The sequence below is a fragment of the Amblyomma americanum genome, chromosome 2 (genome assembly GCF_052857255.1).
Source record: "Amblyomma americanum isolate KBUSLIRL-KWMA chromosome 2, ASM5285725v1, whole genome shotgun sequence".
Classification (NCBI taxonomy): domain Eukaryota; kingdom Metazoa; phylum Arthropoda; class Arachnida; order Ixodida; family Ixodidae; genus Amblyomma; species Amblyomma americanum.
The window spans coordinates 190,685,137-190,700,798 of NC_135498.1; the positions used below are offsets into that span (position 1 = coordinate 190,685,137).

The window sequence follows — 15,662 nt, forward strand, 5'->3', positions numbered from 1 at the left end:
TGCCGGAAAACTGCAAGAGCAGGGCAGATCATTATTTTGTTTGCTTATTTCAGTAGACCGTTAGTCCCACTTTGGACCGTAACAGGACTGGGATTCCATGCGGTAGAAGTGCAAAACAACAATAAATATTATAAACAAGCAGGAACCAATGCGCCGCATTCATAAGGGCACGCATCGAACAAGGAACAGCATGAGAACAGCTTGAAGATAGTAACTGTGGACACGAAAGCAAAGCATTCTTGCACACTACAAAACAGTCATTCAACAACATGCAAGGAACACCATGAAAAAGAAAATCGTGCTGAAGATGGCAATCAACTTTGGCTTGACGGCAACCAAAGCTCGGAATAAATTAAAGGGAAGAAAAAATTTAGGCATGAATACTATGCCCGCTATTTCATAGTCAACGCCTGCAAAACAGTCACATTGCCTCGAAGAACCTCTACAGGGGCTAAACAGAAAGAGGCAGAAAATTTAATTCAGAATATTGTTAGCGATAACGAAGAAGGAACTGGAATAGAGCTTGCGGATTACTTCAAGAATTTTTTATAGATTTTGAAAAAAACTATTTGTCTGGAGGTGTCGTCTCCTGTGCAAACATTACTGCGAAGTCTATTTCTCCAACAGATATTTATGGGTTATTCAACCTGCAAATGTATCAGGGGTAATACTTTTTCCCAAGCGCTTATAAACAGCCGTTGCGTCGATTCAGAGAATATGAATATGAGACATAGAAAATATATATTCTTGTTTTATTGCACCCGCTATAAAGCATATGATTAATCTGAGCCTATCAAAAGGAGTTTTCCTACCAATATGCAAGTTGCCCGAGTAACGGTTATACACAAAGGAGGGGACAGGATTAACTTTAGAAACTATGGAATAGTGCGCATTTTTTCTGTCTTCTTATATGGTTTTGAAAAGATTACTAACACTCTCAAAGAGAGCTTCTCAAAAAATAGAACCTGATAAAGGATTATGAGTTTGGTTTCCGAAACCATGGCTCAACAAAAAGCGCCTTTTTAATACAAAGAGAGACTATACTCGACAATTTCTAGAAAAAAAAAACTCATGAGAGTAGAGATATAGACGGATTTCAGCAAGGCATTAAAACTGTATTTATCACTCTATGTTATGAAAACTAGAGAACTATCGTTTCCTTGGTATTAAACAGCAAATTCGGTTCTATCTAAATGGCTGGCGTCAGTATGTTGATGTAAATCAAAATGAATCACTTCTAAAAGTACTGCAGCCAAGTGTCACAGAAGGACATTATAGGACCCGGCCTTTTTTTTACATGAGTGTTGTTCCAGATTTCTAGAAATACTGCAAATTTGTAATTTATGGCGATGACTGCACAGTATTTATTACATAGGAAGATTTGTATGAATAACAGATGCAAGCTCATTTGATCACAAAGTTCAAGAAAGAAAACCAAACTTATTCTCCTTCGCTCTTACAAAAAATTGGTAATGAGTTTCTTATAAAAACAATGAATTCAGGCATCACCCTCATCAGGTATTTCTGATGACTTCTGAGTTGAGTTTCTGATGCCATGGTGATTAAAATTTGCCACCGATTTTCAGATTAAGACGTCATATGTGTTGTGCTGTTGAGATTCTCATTAATTTCTTTTGCATACATGCTGAATTCATGATGCATTTCTGAGTTGTTTGTGATGTATTGAAACCAGTGCTACGGCCAAAAAAAAAGAAATGTCGTGAATTTTATTGTCTAACAAGGCTTTGACATCACTCAGAGAGGGCTGCGGTGGATCTCTCTTACATTTAAGGTAAACACCCACTCAACCACACTATGCGCTACTTTCGCCTAAACATGGAACAGTCCAATACCATAATCTGCCAGTCATTTCTGCAAACCTTCCATCGACCCTCTGAAAGGAGCAAGTAACAAGGTCGAGAATAAGGCATATCAATCTCTGGAAGTGCACTGCACACCAGTACACTCACCTGAACGGTACTTTATAGCGTTGTCTGTCTGTCTGTCTGTTGCTGCCGGGAAGAAAGAAAGGAAAGTGCACAGGCCTGCTCACTGGCTCAAGACGAGCCACAATCGCTACCACGTGCAGATAAAAGGAGAGTTGAAAGATGGGATAGAAAGACAGGATAGTAAAGACGCGCTAAAGACAAGGCCGATCGCGGAGGAAGTGCAATACCGGGCCAACCGGTGGCGGGAGTGAAGCATCCTTCAAACTCTGTGCCACATTTTCAAAAATAAGTCCAACTTGGACCTGTAACAGATACTCCACGGGTCCGTACAATCGCAGCGTGGACTCATTATAGCATGGACTCATGCTTATATACTGCCGAAAAGACGCCTCCTAACAAGTGTTACTGAGGAGCTGTTAATAATTTGAGTTTTCTAAGATAATTTCGGCATCATATACGTAAAAACTGGCAGGAACAAATGAAGAGATGTAACTGCAAAGTTCTGTTAGTTGATGAGCATCATTGCTGCATGAGAAATTTAAAAAATTGGCTGAGGCGGTGCTTGAAAGAGATACCGCTGTGATGTCTTCACGCATCTTTCTTTAGCCAGGAAAGTTCACGCAAAAACACATCGAGATTTATTACGTCAGTCTGGCAAATTTAAGACGACCCACGCGACAACATCGACGGCAGCAGAGCAGGAGCGCTCTTAACTGCCCTTCATCACATTGGTGATGAACCGCCACACAAATGGACAATATTTTGCGATTCGAAGCCGGCACTGCAGTCTCTACTGTCACCTCTACGACGCGGACCGCACGAACAACGAATCTTCTATATTACAGAGACGTTGCACCATATAAGTGATGCCGGCCATGAAATAACGTTCCTGTGGCTTCCAAGTCACTGCGGGATTATCGGCAATGAACGGGCGGATCACGCTGCCCGCTCAGCCCATACTGAGGAGCGCCACGTCCCAATTCCTCTTTCTAGAACTGACGCGGCACGGAAGCTCCGCTTACTTGCTCGGCAGTGCACCGAGTCGCAATGGAATGAGCCACATTTAAGAAATACGCGACTGTACTCACTTGATCCAACATTAAGTCTTCGGGCGCCATCACAGCTTCGCCGTAGAGACGCCACGCTTTTATATCGACTTTGGTTGGGTGTCGCCTTTACTAAAGCCTATGCCTTCCGCATAGGGATGACCGACACCCCAACCTGTGACCAATGCGGCCATGAAGAATCAATTGGCCATATATTGTGCTCTTGCCCGCAGTACAGTCCACAGAGGGCATGCCTTAGCCACGAACTTGACCAACTGGACGACCAACCGCTATCCGAACAAAGAACTCTTTTTTTTTTTTTTTTTATTCGAGAAGTGTGCCATGAGGCATAAGTTGAAAAAGGAAAGGGGGGAAGGAATGCACGGGATTGAAAGTTAAAAGAAGGAGTGAAGAACCGTTGCGCTGAGGTAGTCGCAGAGGTTGTTAATGAAACGGTTGTCCATTGTCCACTTCACGAAGTCACTTTCGCGGTTCCACCGCAGGCCCACCTCCCTGAGGAGCCGTTTTCTGATAGCAGCCGTCGCTGGGCACGTCCACAACAAGTGCCGCACATCACATATGTCCGGTGCAGCGCCACAGTGAGGGCACCTGTCAGGTAGTGGCAGATCTTTGGCACGCCACCGATGACGGACAGATGGTGTCAGAGCCGCCCCTGCCCGAATCCGGCGCACGGATACCTCCTCCTGCCGAGTAAGACTACGGGGGAGAGGGTGCGAACACGGAGGAATTAGAGCGCGTGTTCGCTGGCGCAGAACTTCGGAATCGGAAACGTGGGACAGGAACGGATCTGGGGGAAGAGGGGAAGGTGGCGGATCGTCTAATGTATGAAGATGAGTCATCGCATCCGCTTGAATGTTATGTGGATCCTGGGCATGGCCGCGAATCCAGTGTATGCGCACAGGACATGGATACTTTGCGCAGAGCACATGAATAGATTGTGAAATCTGGAACGTTCGTCGAACAGCCTTCAGCTGTTTAAGGGCGGCGCGGGAGTCGGTGTAAATGTGAACTGTATTGAATGTTGGAACGAGCGGAAGGGAAGCAATGGCATTGTAAATGGCTTGAAGTTCCAATGCCAGGGGAGTGCACGTATCCGCAGTATACGTCGCGCGAGAGTTGAGATGCGGATGAGATGGACTATACACAGCAGTAACTCCCCTCTCTGCAGAATGAGATGCATCCGTGTATAATATGCACCCTTCAGGCAGATACGCTGCTGATACCGACGGGGAAACAGTGGGGCGATTGTCAGTGAGCTGGCAATAGGACCACGGTGGAAGTGTCTTTAAACGATGAAGTTTGAGAGACTGTTTTCGAGCTCTATTTGCCACCCGTTGGTCGATGATCTCACTGAGTGTATTAAGTTGGGCGAACTCCTGTAGCACAGGTATGGGTGTTAAACAAAGAACTCTAGAACATCGAAAGGACCTACCGTCGCAGAAGAAGGCCGTGCAAGCGCTTTTGCGCTTCTTACAATCTACCGGCCTGTGTGAAAGACTAACTGGAACGCCTTGTGTATGTGTGTGTGTCTCCATGTGTGCACGTTCCTTTTTTTTTGCGTTTTCCTCTCTGTCATCTTTCTAACCCCTATCCCCCATCCCCAGTGTAGGGTAGCAAACCGGAGACTCACATCTGGTTAACCTCCCTGCGTTTCCTTTTCATTCTCTCTCTCTCTCTGGCACAGAAAAGGTAATGCGAAAACTCATTAAGAATTTATGATGTTGGGCTGGTGCGATAACACAGCATATGCGGCCTTTGTGATTAATTTGTGATCTGTCATCCCGTTGATATTAAATTGATATCAAAAATACAATATCCATTTTTGTAAGGGCGTACAGCTGGAACCTTACCTGTAATATCTTCTATTATCAATCTCAGCCCGTGTATACATAAAAATTAGAAAAATATGCGCAAGTTCATGTTGTGCTATATCCCGAAAACATGTCCTGCAATAAACGTTAAGGCGCCCGTGTGCTGTGCGATGTCAGTGCACGTTAAAGATCCCCAGGTGGTCGAAATTATTCCGGAGCCCTCCACTACGGCACCTCTTCTTCCTTTCTTCTCTCACTCCCTTCTTTATCCCTTGCCTTACGGCGCGGTTCAGGTGTCCAACGATATATGAGACAGATACTGCGCCATTTCCTTTCCCCCCAAAAACCAATTATTATTATTATTAATAAACACGTTAATTATCTGGTCAAAAATTACGCATGATTGTACGACTGTTAACCAGAAACTGCCATAACCTGCCAGAAATAATGATAAACTGCTATGAAATAAGTCGTTTAGCTCGCAGTAAGGATATTGTGCATTAGTCTGGGGCAAAGCAACGAATCGGACATAAGTAAGCTAACCTTAATCTAAAGGACGGCTGGCTGCTCTGTTAAAAAAAATAAGTTCTAGAAACATACAGGGCCGCGTTTCCTCAAACAGAAGATACAGATGAAGACATCTACGCAAACAACCTTTCAAGAATTTTTAAAAGACTGCAGTAGCAGAAATATTTGAGACGTTCCTAAATTGAAGAAAAATACGAGCTCATACCCGTTCTTTATAAGTTTTGGGTTTGTTTTGTAAACTTTTTATGTACACAAACTAGTCCGATCTACCCCCCCCCCCCCCCCCTGCGGCCAAGAAGGGCCCACTCAAAACCACAGTCTGTGGATGAAGCTATTTTTTTTATTATCGCCACCGTAGTACAACGTTCGTCATTTTCCACGAGAAAAGTGTTCGATTGCGTAAAGCTGAAATTTGGGCGGGTTGGTACGCATTCATCGTGGGTGAACAGCGCAACAAAGGCTGGACAAAGGCAAGACAAGCGCTGACTAGCAACTGAGTTTATTGAAGAAGGAAAAATGGTAATATATAGTGAACATAAACAATAAAATATAAAAAAAACAGAAAAAACGACAAAAGGTGGTAAACAACCAATGTCATGTGCAAGGCCAGATATTGTATTTCCTTGTCACTTAATGTCACAGAAGGATTGCTGATGCACTTTTCTGCCAGATTATGAATGTGGTATGCTTCCATGAGTCGATAAATAGAAATGTCGATGACGTTCGACCAGTCTCGTTACGTTCACATTATCACTGAAACGTTGATCATACAACGCTATTCATAAGCTGCGATCTATACCGGCGGTTTTTAATGAGGGAACTCGTTGTGTTCTTCTCGTGTTAGCTTGAGTTAGCTGAAAGCTGCGAGAAACCGACGAGGCTTGTCACTCAGATATGGAGGCAGAGGATATTAGCGCCAGGAAAGTAGCCTAGCTTTAGAGCACTGTCGCGCTCGTTCTTTTGTTTGAGCGGCGTACGTCCTTCGCCGTCGCCGCTGGCGTCGGCGTAACCGGGCGCCCAACATAAAAACGCAAACACGTGTGTGCGGGCCCGGCACATAGAGTGTCTCTACTCCCTCACAAATGGCGCCAGAGACATGTGCGCTGTAGCACGCTAAAGGCCGGCGCGGCTCAAAAAAGATCACGCCCGCGAGTGGTGATAAAGGACCTAGGAGACCCCTGTGTACCAATGGAGAGCGCGTTAACATTGTGTGTGTTCTGCGGGGCCCTCTGCACATCGCTCGTGTGCGGCGGTGCCCGGTCAGAGAGAGGAAACTCGAAATTTCTGGAAACATCACTCCTCGCTTGACCAATGACGACTCGAGCCAAGGCCGGCGAGAAAGGGAGAGTTTGTGCAATGGACGCTGTGTGTGTGTGTGCGCGACTGCTTTGGCGGCAAGTGGCGAACAGACGCAGAGCGCCCTATATATGAAAGACATTAAAGGGTCACTGAGAAGAAATTGAAGTTGGCTTGTATTGATAGAACATCATCTCCTAAACACAAAAACACCCCTCTTTCTGAAAACAATGGTTATGTAATGTAGTAAATAGCAAGAACTAAAATACAGGGATGGCTGCCACAGGAAAATCTCGCAGGTACCAGTGTTAAAATGAAATTTGAGGAAAAGACACGGATCTCTGAGGCTGAGAAACGTACATGAAGGTTATGTGTTTGATCAGTTGGGAAGTATATAAGTTTTCTTTTGTAAGCACCAGTGCACTTTTTCAAACAAAGCAGACGGAAAAAAAGACAACCTGAATGTTGGCAGTCAAAGAAAACCTGCAGTTGGCGGTGCAACAGCCGGTCAAGCGAGTTTCGGTATGTTCTGCGGTGCTTCCCATCGAAACATTGTGCCTACGAAACGTTTTTCTCTCTCTGTTCGCGGCTATGCGTTTTGCCTGCATGCATGGTTTCGTTGTGCGCCTCAATTACAAGGGTGGGCCAGCAGAGGACCTCCAAGTACCTCTCTAATTAGTTCTCTTCAGATGAATTTCGTGCAACGGCAAGCAACTGCGACACGGAAAAAGAGCGCTGCGTGCAGTCAATGCTCAACGCGCCTCCACGTTAGGAAACGCGGCGGTCACCGTGTGTGCTTCGTCAACGCACCAAGCCTCCGGGCTGCATAGCCAGTCCTACGAGGACTATTACAGAATTTAAATATTCCCGCACGTGCTAGTCGCTACACTCGGCAGAGAGAGCTACGCTGCCGACTCCTCGGTGCTAGGACTTTCTTGAAAGAATGCCGCCTCAGCCCTCAAAAGCATCGCACGCTGTGTGTTGTTGAGGTCGCTGTATGCAAGTCGCAGTTGTTTGTGATAACTTCGTTGCGAGAATTGGGAACGGGATCCATCGTAACGTTAGGGCAAACGCAAGCGAAGCGACGACGGCAGACAGAGGCCTGCAACGTCCGGCAGGCAGTAGTTTTAATTTCGGCTGCTAGTAGGCGGGAGCGACGCGCTCTACGCCAGCAATCACGGAGCCCTCGTTGCCGCTTCCGCCGCTTTACGTTGCTCTTGTCCTATTTCATCATCAGAGATTCCCGAGTTTGAATCGTAGTGCGGGAAAAAGTTTTTCAACTTGTAATCCAAATCTTTTAGCTATACACGCATCTTACGCTGCCGGAGAAGAGGCAACATAGCCAAAAAATTCCGAACTCGATCGAGTTCTACTGAAAAAAATGATAGCGTTGTCCTCGGTGTCGCTTTAAGTGTTGTCGGTTAGCCCGCGCTGTGGCTCTAGGCATTGCTTCGATGAGCGCGAAATCAAGGCAACTGAAGAGCGGCGTTAAAATTTGGCCTTAGCAAGTAACGTAATCGTTGGTGAAATTTTTAAATGAATACTGGGTGATGGACGGAAAGATTATTTTCTCATTGTAGATGGGGTACTTACAAAATCTTTTGAAATTTTTGCTGGTGTAGGAGCAGTGAGGTAGTTATGATATTATGTGCTCCTGTGTTTTCCAACTTAGACCTTTTCGCCTCAAGCTGACACCGCACCAACTTGCCTTTGTGATGTTAACGAGCAATTTTATTAAGGTAATGGATAAGTATATATATAAAATTTGTCTTTCCAACTAGTTCATGAAAAATGAAAATTGGTTTTTGGGGAAAGGAAATGGCGCACAATCTGTCTCACATATAAGCGGATGCCTGATCCGTCCGTAAGGGAAGGGGTAAAGAGGGAGTGAAAGAAGAAAGGAAAAAAGTGGTATCATGCATAGTGGAGGGCTCGGGAATAATTTTGCCCACCTGGGGATCTTTAACATGCATTGACACCGCGCAGCACACGGGCGCCTTAGCGTTTCGCTTCCATCGAAATGGAGCCGCCATTGTCGGGTTCGAACCCGGGAACTCCGGGTCGGTAACCGAGCGCCCTAACAACTAAGCCATGTCAAAGGGTCTTTTCGCGAACACTAAAAAATCGCAGAAAATTGGTCACTTCCTCGCGATCTGATTCACAATGTCGAGACAAATTCGACTCATCAACTGTGTCCAGAAATGGCAGGCTTAAACTTTGAACAGCAGAATCACGTTTCAAAAATTTTATATTTCAGAAGTCAAACCTCAACAATGCATTTTTGCACACAAGCTAAAGCACCCGATGGGCGTACACGATTGCAGCTCCATAATTTAATGCGTATTTACAGAAAAATAAAGTACAAGACACCAGGAAATAAGCGCAGGTGAGCCTAACAAGCATCTCGACACAGTTGAACAGGCATATCAGGAGGGGCAATAATTGTACTAATGAGTTGAGATATGCAACAAAATAAGCTCGCAAAATGACAAGAAGAGATGAAGCCAGAATTGTTCACGCTAATCAAGGCTGAGAGCAATAAAATTAAGATAAAAGACCACAAAATCTCGCAGACTTCGGAAATCTGCACATTGCGATCGCATTAAACTTTGACAGCCCTAACGCCCGCATTACGCCTCACCCTGCACTAAAAAAAAAAGACATTGTTTTCGCGTGTCACCTTCGTCAGTGACATCATCTGCAGCAACTCTTTGCACCTTGAAAACATGCACGCTGAGTCTCTGACTGCGTTGTGCAGACGGTACAAGAAGTGCAAGCGGAAGGCAGCCGCCGCTGGAAGCTAGTCTGGATGGCGTGCTCGGTTGTCTTCATCACGCTGATCGTGCCGCTTGGCTTGTTCCTGCTACCTGCCGCCACCAGAGGGGCACACAACACGACACTAGAGCTAAGCAGCACGAGCACCTCAGCCGGCCCAGTGACTCATGCCGTACGTGGTTCATAATGCTCATATTAGTACACTTCCGGCGCTCAAAGTTTCTCAGAAGGTGACCGCACCGTTTATGCGCTTCTCAGAGGTGCTGCTGCAGTGGCTAGCACCCGTATCAGCGCGCATACCACCTACAAGTCAGTCAACCGATAGTTCCCGCATCACATGAGGTCAAGTGTTAGTGCAATCCATGTTTTGACGCGCGCGACGTGTGGCTGTGCAAACCGTTTCTTCAACGCCGCAGTGCTACAACTCTCCAGCGTGTGCACCTGTTTCACAAAAAAAAAAAAACACGATTTGGGCATGCGTGGAATCGAGCCACCAGAAAGCGTCTTTGGTGCATGTTATCCATCTTACAATTACGTTACGGGTTTCGCATCATAACTGCCTAATGTGCTCAACTTTTTTAGGAAACATCCCATTGGAATAATATTTTTACTAAGCGATTTTAACTTTCTTGATCTCAACCTGACTGATGTTTGGAACGAACTTCTACAACATTACTTTTCTTGTAAAGCAGTGCGTGCTTTGACCCCTGTTCGTTTTTCCCTTCTCTGGGCAGGTAACACTGAAAGAAGATTGAGCTGTTAGATATTTAGATGAGTATCGCCTCCTCATCCCGACCTCATTACAGACTTGTCCTACATGCCCGGCCTTAGTCACTACATGCTTGTCTTGTTAAATACAGCATTTCCACTCATAGAGCTGAACAGAATATCAAGTGAATTTGGGCTTGCAGCAAAGCTCGCTTTCAGGCCTTAATGACAAACGTTCAAAATTTCTCAGTATATTTCTTACCAATTTTGTTAGCCAGGCCATTGAAACCAAAGGTAAAACTTTGGTTGCTAAAGTTAATGAATTAACGGGAAAATACATCCCCCTATAGATCATCGCAACTCGTACAAAGGTATTCTGGTGTAGTGAATATTTAGAAAGGCTTTCTAGCACAAAAAAGTTTTCACCCCAATGGAAAGAAATCCTATGCCATTTAGGAATGATCAGCTTATCATCTAGTGAATAGTACACACGTATAATTAGTAAAAAACACCGAGGCGCATTTTCTATAGCATGCCTTTCCAAATATGCTAGCAAAAGATCTCCGCAATTTCCGGCATGTTATTAACGCCGATAAATATCAAATTATTCTGTGACATAGCAGTAGTTCACTATCCCTGTTGCTGGATGCGCAAAAATACGTAACAAAACATGTAACGCGCTGTAGTGTAAAATGCACCCTGCCGCTGTAAAAATGGTGTCGGCGTTGACCGGCGGAGTTGCCAAAAAGGCCTAATCGACGGAGTCGTGACCTCACGACTACATGTCCTCAAGCGGGTATTTCAAACACACCTGTGCGTTCACACTTTTGCTTGGTGTCACAACTAACTAAAGCCAGGGTTTAAAAATATGTCGCGCCCCATAAGGACGGCGCGACCAAATGTATGTTGCCGTTTTATTTCATCTTTATTCAACATCAGGTGATGTTGGGTGCGCAGGAAAAAAGCCAGAAAGGCGTGACTAGGCCAGTGCACCCATTCGTTTACAGCAAGAGAGGAAAATATTAGGTTACACAAGATTAAAACATACATCGATCAAAATACAGAGAGAGGGCAATGGAAGACTACACAGCATTTATTAGCCACTAGAAGACAGAATGTATACATGAGCAAAAACAGCAAAACATAAAACGCTCATTGTCGTATTTGCAAAAAAGATACAGAAGCAGCATGACTAGTTAATAAAATAAGTACAAGTGGAAAACACTTGCGTTATTTAAGAAAAGATATCGCCCAACTTTTTCGTTGTCAATCTCGTAAGATCTATGTCATTTTGTAGTAGACGATTTATAGTAGTTGGCATAGTGAACTTTATCATCTGTTTTTCATAATTGTTACAACATTTGGCAACTTTCCAGAATTCAAGGTTATGTGTGGGGTATGACGCTATGTTTCTATTTAATTCGACTAATTCAGACACGGTTCGGATGTCGTTTATGGCGTTTGACCTGTAACATTTGCATAACCTAAAGCCATATACATGGAGTCCACGCGAGTAACGTTTAGTTTTTTGAATAAGTCAGCTGTAGGATATTGGTATGGCACGTTATTTATATTTTTATGGCACGTTTTTGCAAGACGACCAACTTGTGCATGTTTTCTTTCGTTGTAGTGGCCCACACTAGGATGCCATAGTTAATCAAAGATATGAACTGCGAATTAAGAAGGAGGGTATTAACGGATGTAGGGAAAGTCGGGTAGTAGCGACGTATAAGGCCGATGGTGCTAGATAATTTACCGAACAAATGTTCAATGTGTCTACCACTTGAAATGTTTTCAGTGAAGTAAATTTCTAAAGTTTTATAACAAGGTACAACTTCCAGTACATTTCCTTTGGCAGCAGGTGAGGCAGTTGAATGTCAATGTTTCGTGTGTGAAATATAACTGCTATAGACTTATTGGTATTTAACTTTAAATAGTTGTTACATGCTTAGTTGTTAATTTGCGGAAGGGTGCCATTCGCGCGAGTACTTAAGTCAGCCCTTCCTTCCCGAAAAGAACATTGCTATATCGTCTGCATATAATATGTATTCGTCAGGTTCACCTATGCGCACAATATCGTTAATATATAACATAAAAACAAACGGACCAAGAATACTACCTTGGGGAACGCCTGTAGTCACCAGTTTAACATTTCAGAAGTGTCCATTTATATCAACAAATTGTCCGCGATGCTTTAGATACGAGTTAACATTCATGAAGCCTTACGACGAATACCATAGTAGTCAAGTTTCTGGAGGAATATTTGATGATTAACGAGATCAAACGCTTTGCTGAAGTCATGAAAAATACCTAATACTATACGTATCTTCTCAAAGTTATCCAATATGAATTCTTTTCGAGAGAGAAGGGCCAATTCTGTTGATCTGTTTTATCGAAAACCATGATGCGACAGGCCTATGATACTGTAATGGTCAGTAAAGGATGTGTGACGCACAAAAATCAGTTTCTCAAAACTTTTTGAAAAGACTGGCAAAACTGAAATGAGGCGATAATAAAATAAGTCGTTTCGGTCACCTTTCTTATGCACTACTGTCACTTTGGCGGGTTTCATGCTCCGAGGAAAAGTTCCCTCTGAGATTCAGGTGTTGAACACGTAAGCTAAGCAAGGGCGATTACATCCAAAACTAATTGAACGGGCTTGATCTGAAATCCAGATATGTGGGAAGATTTGCTATTTTTTTATGGCAGAACTGCAGCTTTCACTTTATTATGGGAGATTGGATTAAACAAAACAGTGTGCTTTACGGCGTCGATATCACAGCTTAGATCATCGTTCATATTATGTGTGAAGCTGATGGAGAGAAAGTAATTATTAAATGTGTTAGCTAAACCTTTTCCTTTAGTTCGATGCCATCTCTTAGGAGGCTCGTAATTGGTTGAGGGGCACAGTCAAGGACAAATTTCAATTTTTTCCAGACAGACTCCGAACGCCCTTCGGCTGAACTGAATAGAATGACATACTAATTGTTTTTAGCCAATTTGAGCTCTTTGGTGACGCAGTTTCTGTAACTCTTGAATGCGCTCAATGCGCCTGGACTTCTGCTTTGTAGAAAGGTTTTGAACAGCGTATCTCGATTTTGTATCAGTTTTCAGAGTTCACGGTCTATCCTCGACTTCCGCGCTTTACGCCGGGAGGCAAAGTTTCTTTCTGAGAATAAAGAAATATATATGCTGATGAACTTGTCAAGAAACAAGTCATATGCAATATTGGGATTAGGCGCACTTTGCACATCATTCCAGTTAGCATCAGTTATGCACTCACGAAATACAGATAACGTGTACGAATTCACATTTCGATACGAGTGCTGTTGCAGACGTTTTTTGCACGTGACGCTGTGAGCGACGGACAAAAAGATGGACAGGTGGTCACTAAGCGGAAAGTTCATTACAGCAGGTAGTAGGCGGCTTGGTTCGACATTAAAGATGAAAAGATCCAGAAGCATCTCGGAACATACTGAATATCGTTTGGAGATTCGATGAGATTCTTACACAAATGCATATTGAGTAGGTTTTGAAATTCTTTTTTCGGTTCTATTTAGCAAGCATATAAATATTAAAATCGCCTCCGATGATTACTTCATATTTATGTTCGTATCGAGTAAGTCTCACTATTACGCGACAGCCTATAGAGCTCGTTCGGTGTGGTCGGCACCGCGTGACGGAAATAACAGGGGGCTGCGTTAGAAAACTGTATCTTCCAACCGTTTGCCGCAGAATGTTCCGGATGGTATCATACGCGTTATCGTTTCGTGCATCGTAAACTTACTAGTTGCGTTAGAGACTAGCTCGTGGCAGGGAATCGAGCCGGCGACCTATAAAAGGCGGCTGCGTAAAAAAATTGTATCATGGTAATTTGTTGTTCTAGTGATTGATTATTTTTATATAACAGGCGATGGTGAGTTAATGAAATCCTAGTAATCATTTAATAATTGATTAATTAAAGAAATGAAATACGAAAGAATTGGATAAAGTGGGTTCAAAGATGTAAAAATGCTCAGCGTGAAAAGCCAATGTTCGATGATGATAATTAAGAAAATTTACGTCGTGCAAATGATCAATTATTGCGAAGGCTGAAAAAAAAAGAAAAATGCATTAAAAGGTTTTAAACTATCAGAATGGAAACTCTAACCCACTAGACAATCGCGTCATACCCTTATGGTGGAGCTTAAGTGTGCTCTCCAATTTTTGCTTCTTGCATAATTAGTAGAGATTAATTATTCAACTTTGCAAGCAATGGTGAAAGGCGAAAACTTCCAACAAGAAAGCTTTAGAACTGTCCGCCAAACGTCCGACTGAACAGTTTCTAGCTTAACCTTGTATTACGTAGTAGCATTTTTTTTTGCTCACTACATACTCGCGCGAAATACAAAAAAAAAATATCAAGTGAAATGTCTGCTTGCGAGCCACGATTGCAGTGCTCTCAAACGTTCTGTGCAGCAACAAACCAATCGTTTAGTCCGGTGTCCTCCTGCTTAAGAGGAGACTGAGCAGCGGCGCAGCAGCTGGTTGGGCGGTTCATTATAGCGATAAGCAGAAGCAGCCCTTACCGCTTGCGCTGGCGTAAATCCCACAGCTAGCGCATGACTATCTGCCCAGTCACCTTTTAAGCGGCAGCACACCCAGCTGAATGAACTGTTAGTTTGTAAGAAGAACGTTTGAGAGCACTGTAATTGTAGAGCGCGCGCTGGCGTGTCACGTGGTATGTTTTTGTATTATGCAGGAAACTTCAGTGAACGAATAAAAAAGCGAATATTTGACAGACAGAAGGCTAGAAACTGTTTAATCGGAGGTTCTGCGGACCGTTCCACAGTTTCCTCATTTAAACTTTTCGCCTATCTTGGTTGCTTGCGAATTCCTAATTATGATCGACTAATTATCTGATTAAGAAAATTCAATATTGGTTTTTGGGGCAAGGAAATGGCAAAGTAACAGTCACGCTTATCTGGGCGGACACCTTCACCGCGCCGTAAAGGAAGGGATAAAGGAGAGACTGGGAGAAGAAAGAAAGAAGAAGGGGGCCGTAGTTGAGGGGTATAGAATAATTTTGACCACCTGGGGATCATTAAAGTGCACTGGCATCGCACAGCACACGGGCGCCTTAGCGTTTCCCCTCCATCCGAGCGCGGCCGCCGTGGTCGGGTTCGAGCGCGGGTACGCCAACTCAGCAGACGAGTGCCCTAACCACTGAGCCATCGCGGCGGGTATGAGAATAAGCGCAATGCAAGAAATAGTATGACTTGCTCCATACAGCAGTTAGCAAAATGCATTCGGTCGAGTCATCTAGAGTGAGGCCGCGGCTTATTTTTAAATCCAAGCTTAAGATAGCCGCGGCAACCTGTAAACGCTTCGCCGTCGACGCCGGGAACCCGCAGGTGCTCGGATTGGTTGCAAACGTCTACAGGACGTTTATATATGCAAGATAAAGTAATTGGGATGAAAACAAAATTGCGGTGAATTAGGTGGCATTCGAGCCTACGACCCTTTGTCTGCGAGACGGATGTGTTACC

General features: G+C 44.0%; 1 protein-coding gene across 1 annotated transcript in view; it reads left to right on the forward strand.

Annotated features, from left to right (window-relative positions):
• Nucleotides 1-15,662, forward strand: part of LOC144119390 (putative chitinase 10) — a 217,932-nt gene that overhangs the window by 66,696 nt on the left and 135,574 nt on the right. Inside the window, exon 5 of the mRNA XM_077652017.1 lies at nt 9,410-9,598. Coding sequence (XP_077508143.1) covers nt 9,410-9,598 — 189 coding nt within the window. The remainder of the gene's footprint in view (nt 1-9,409; nt 9,599-15,662) is intronic.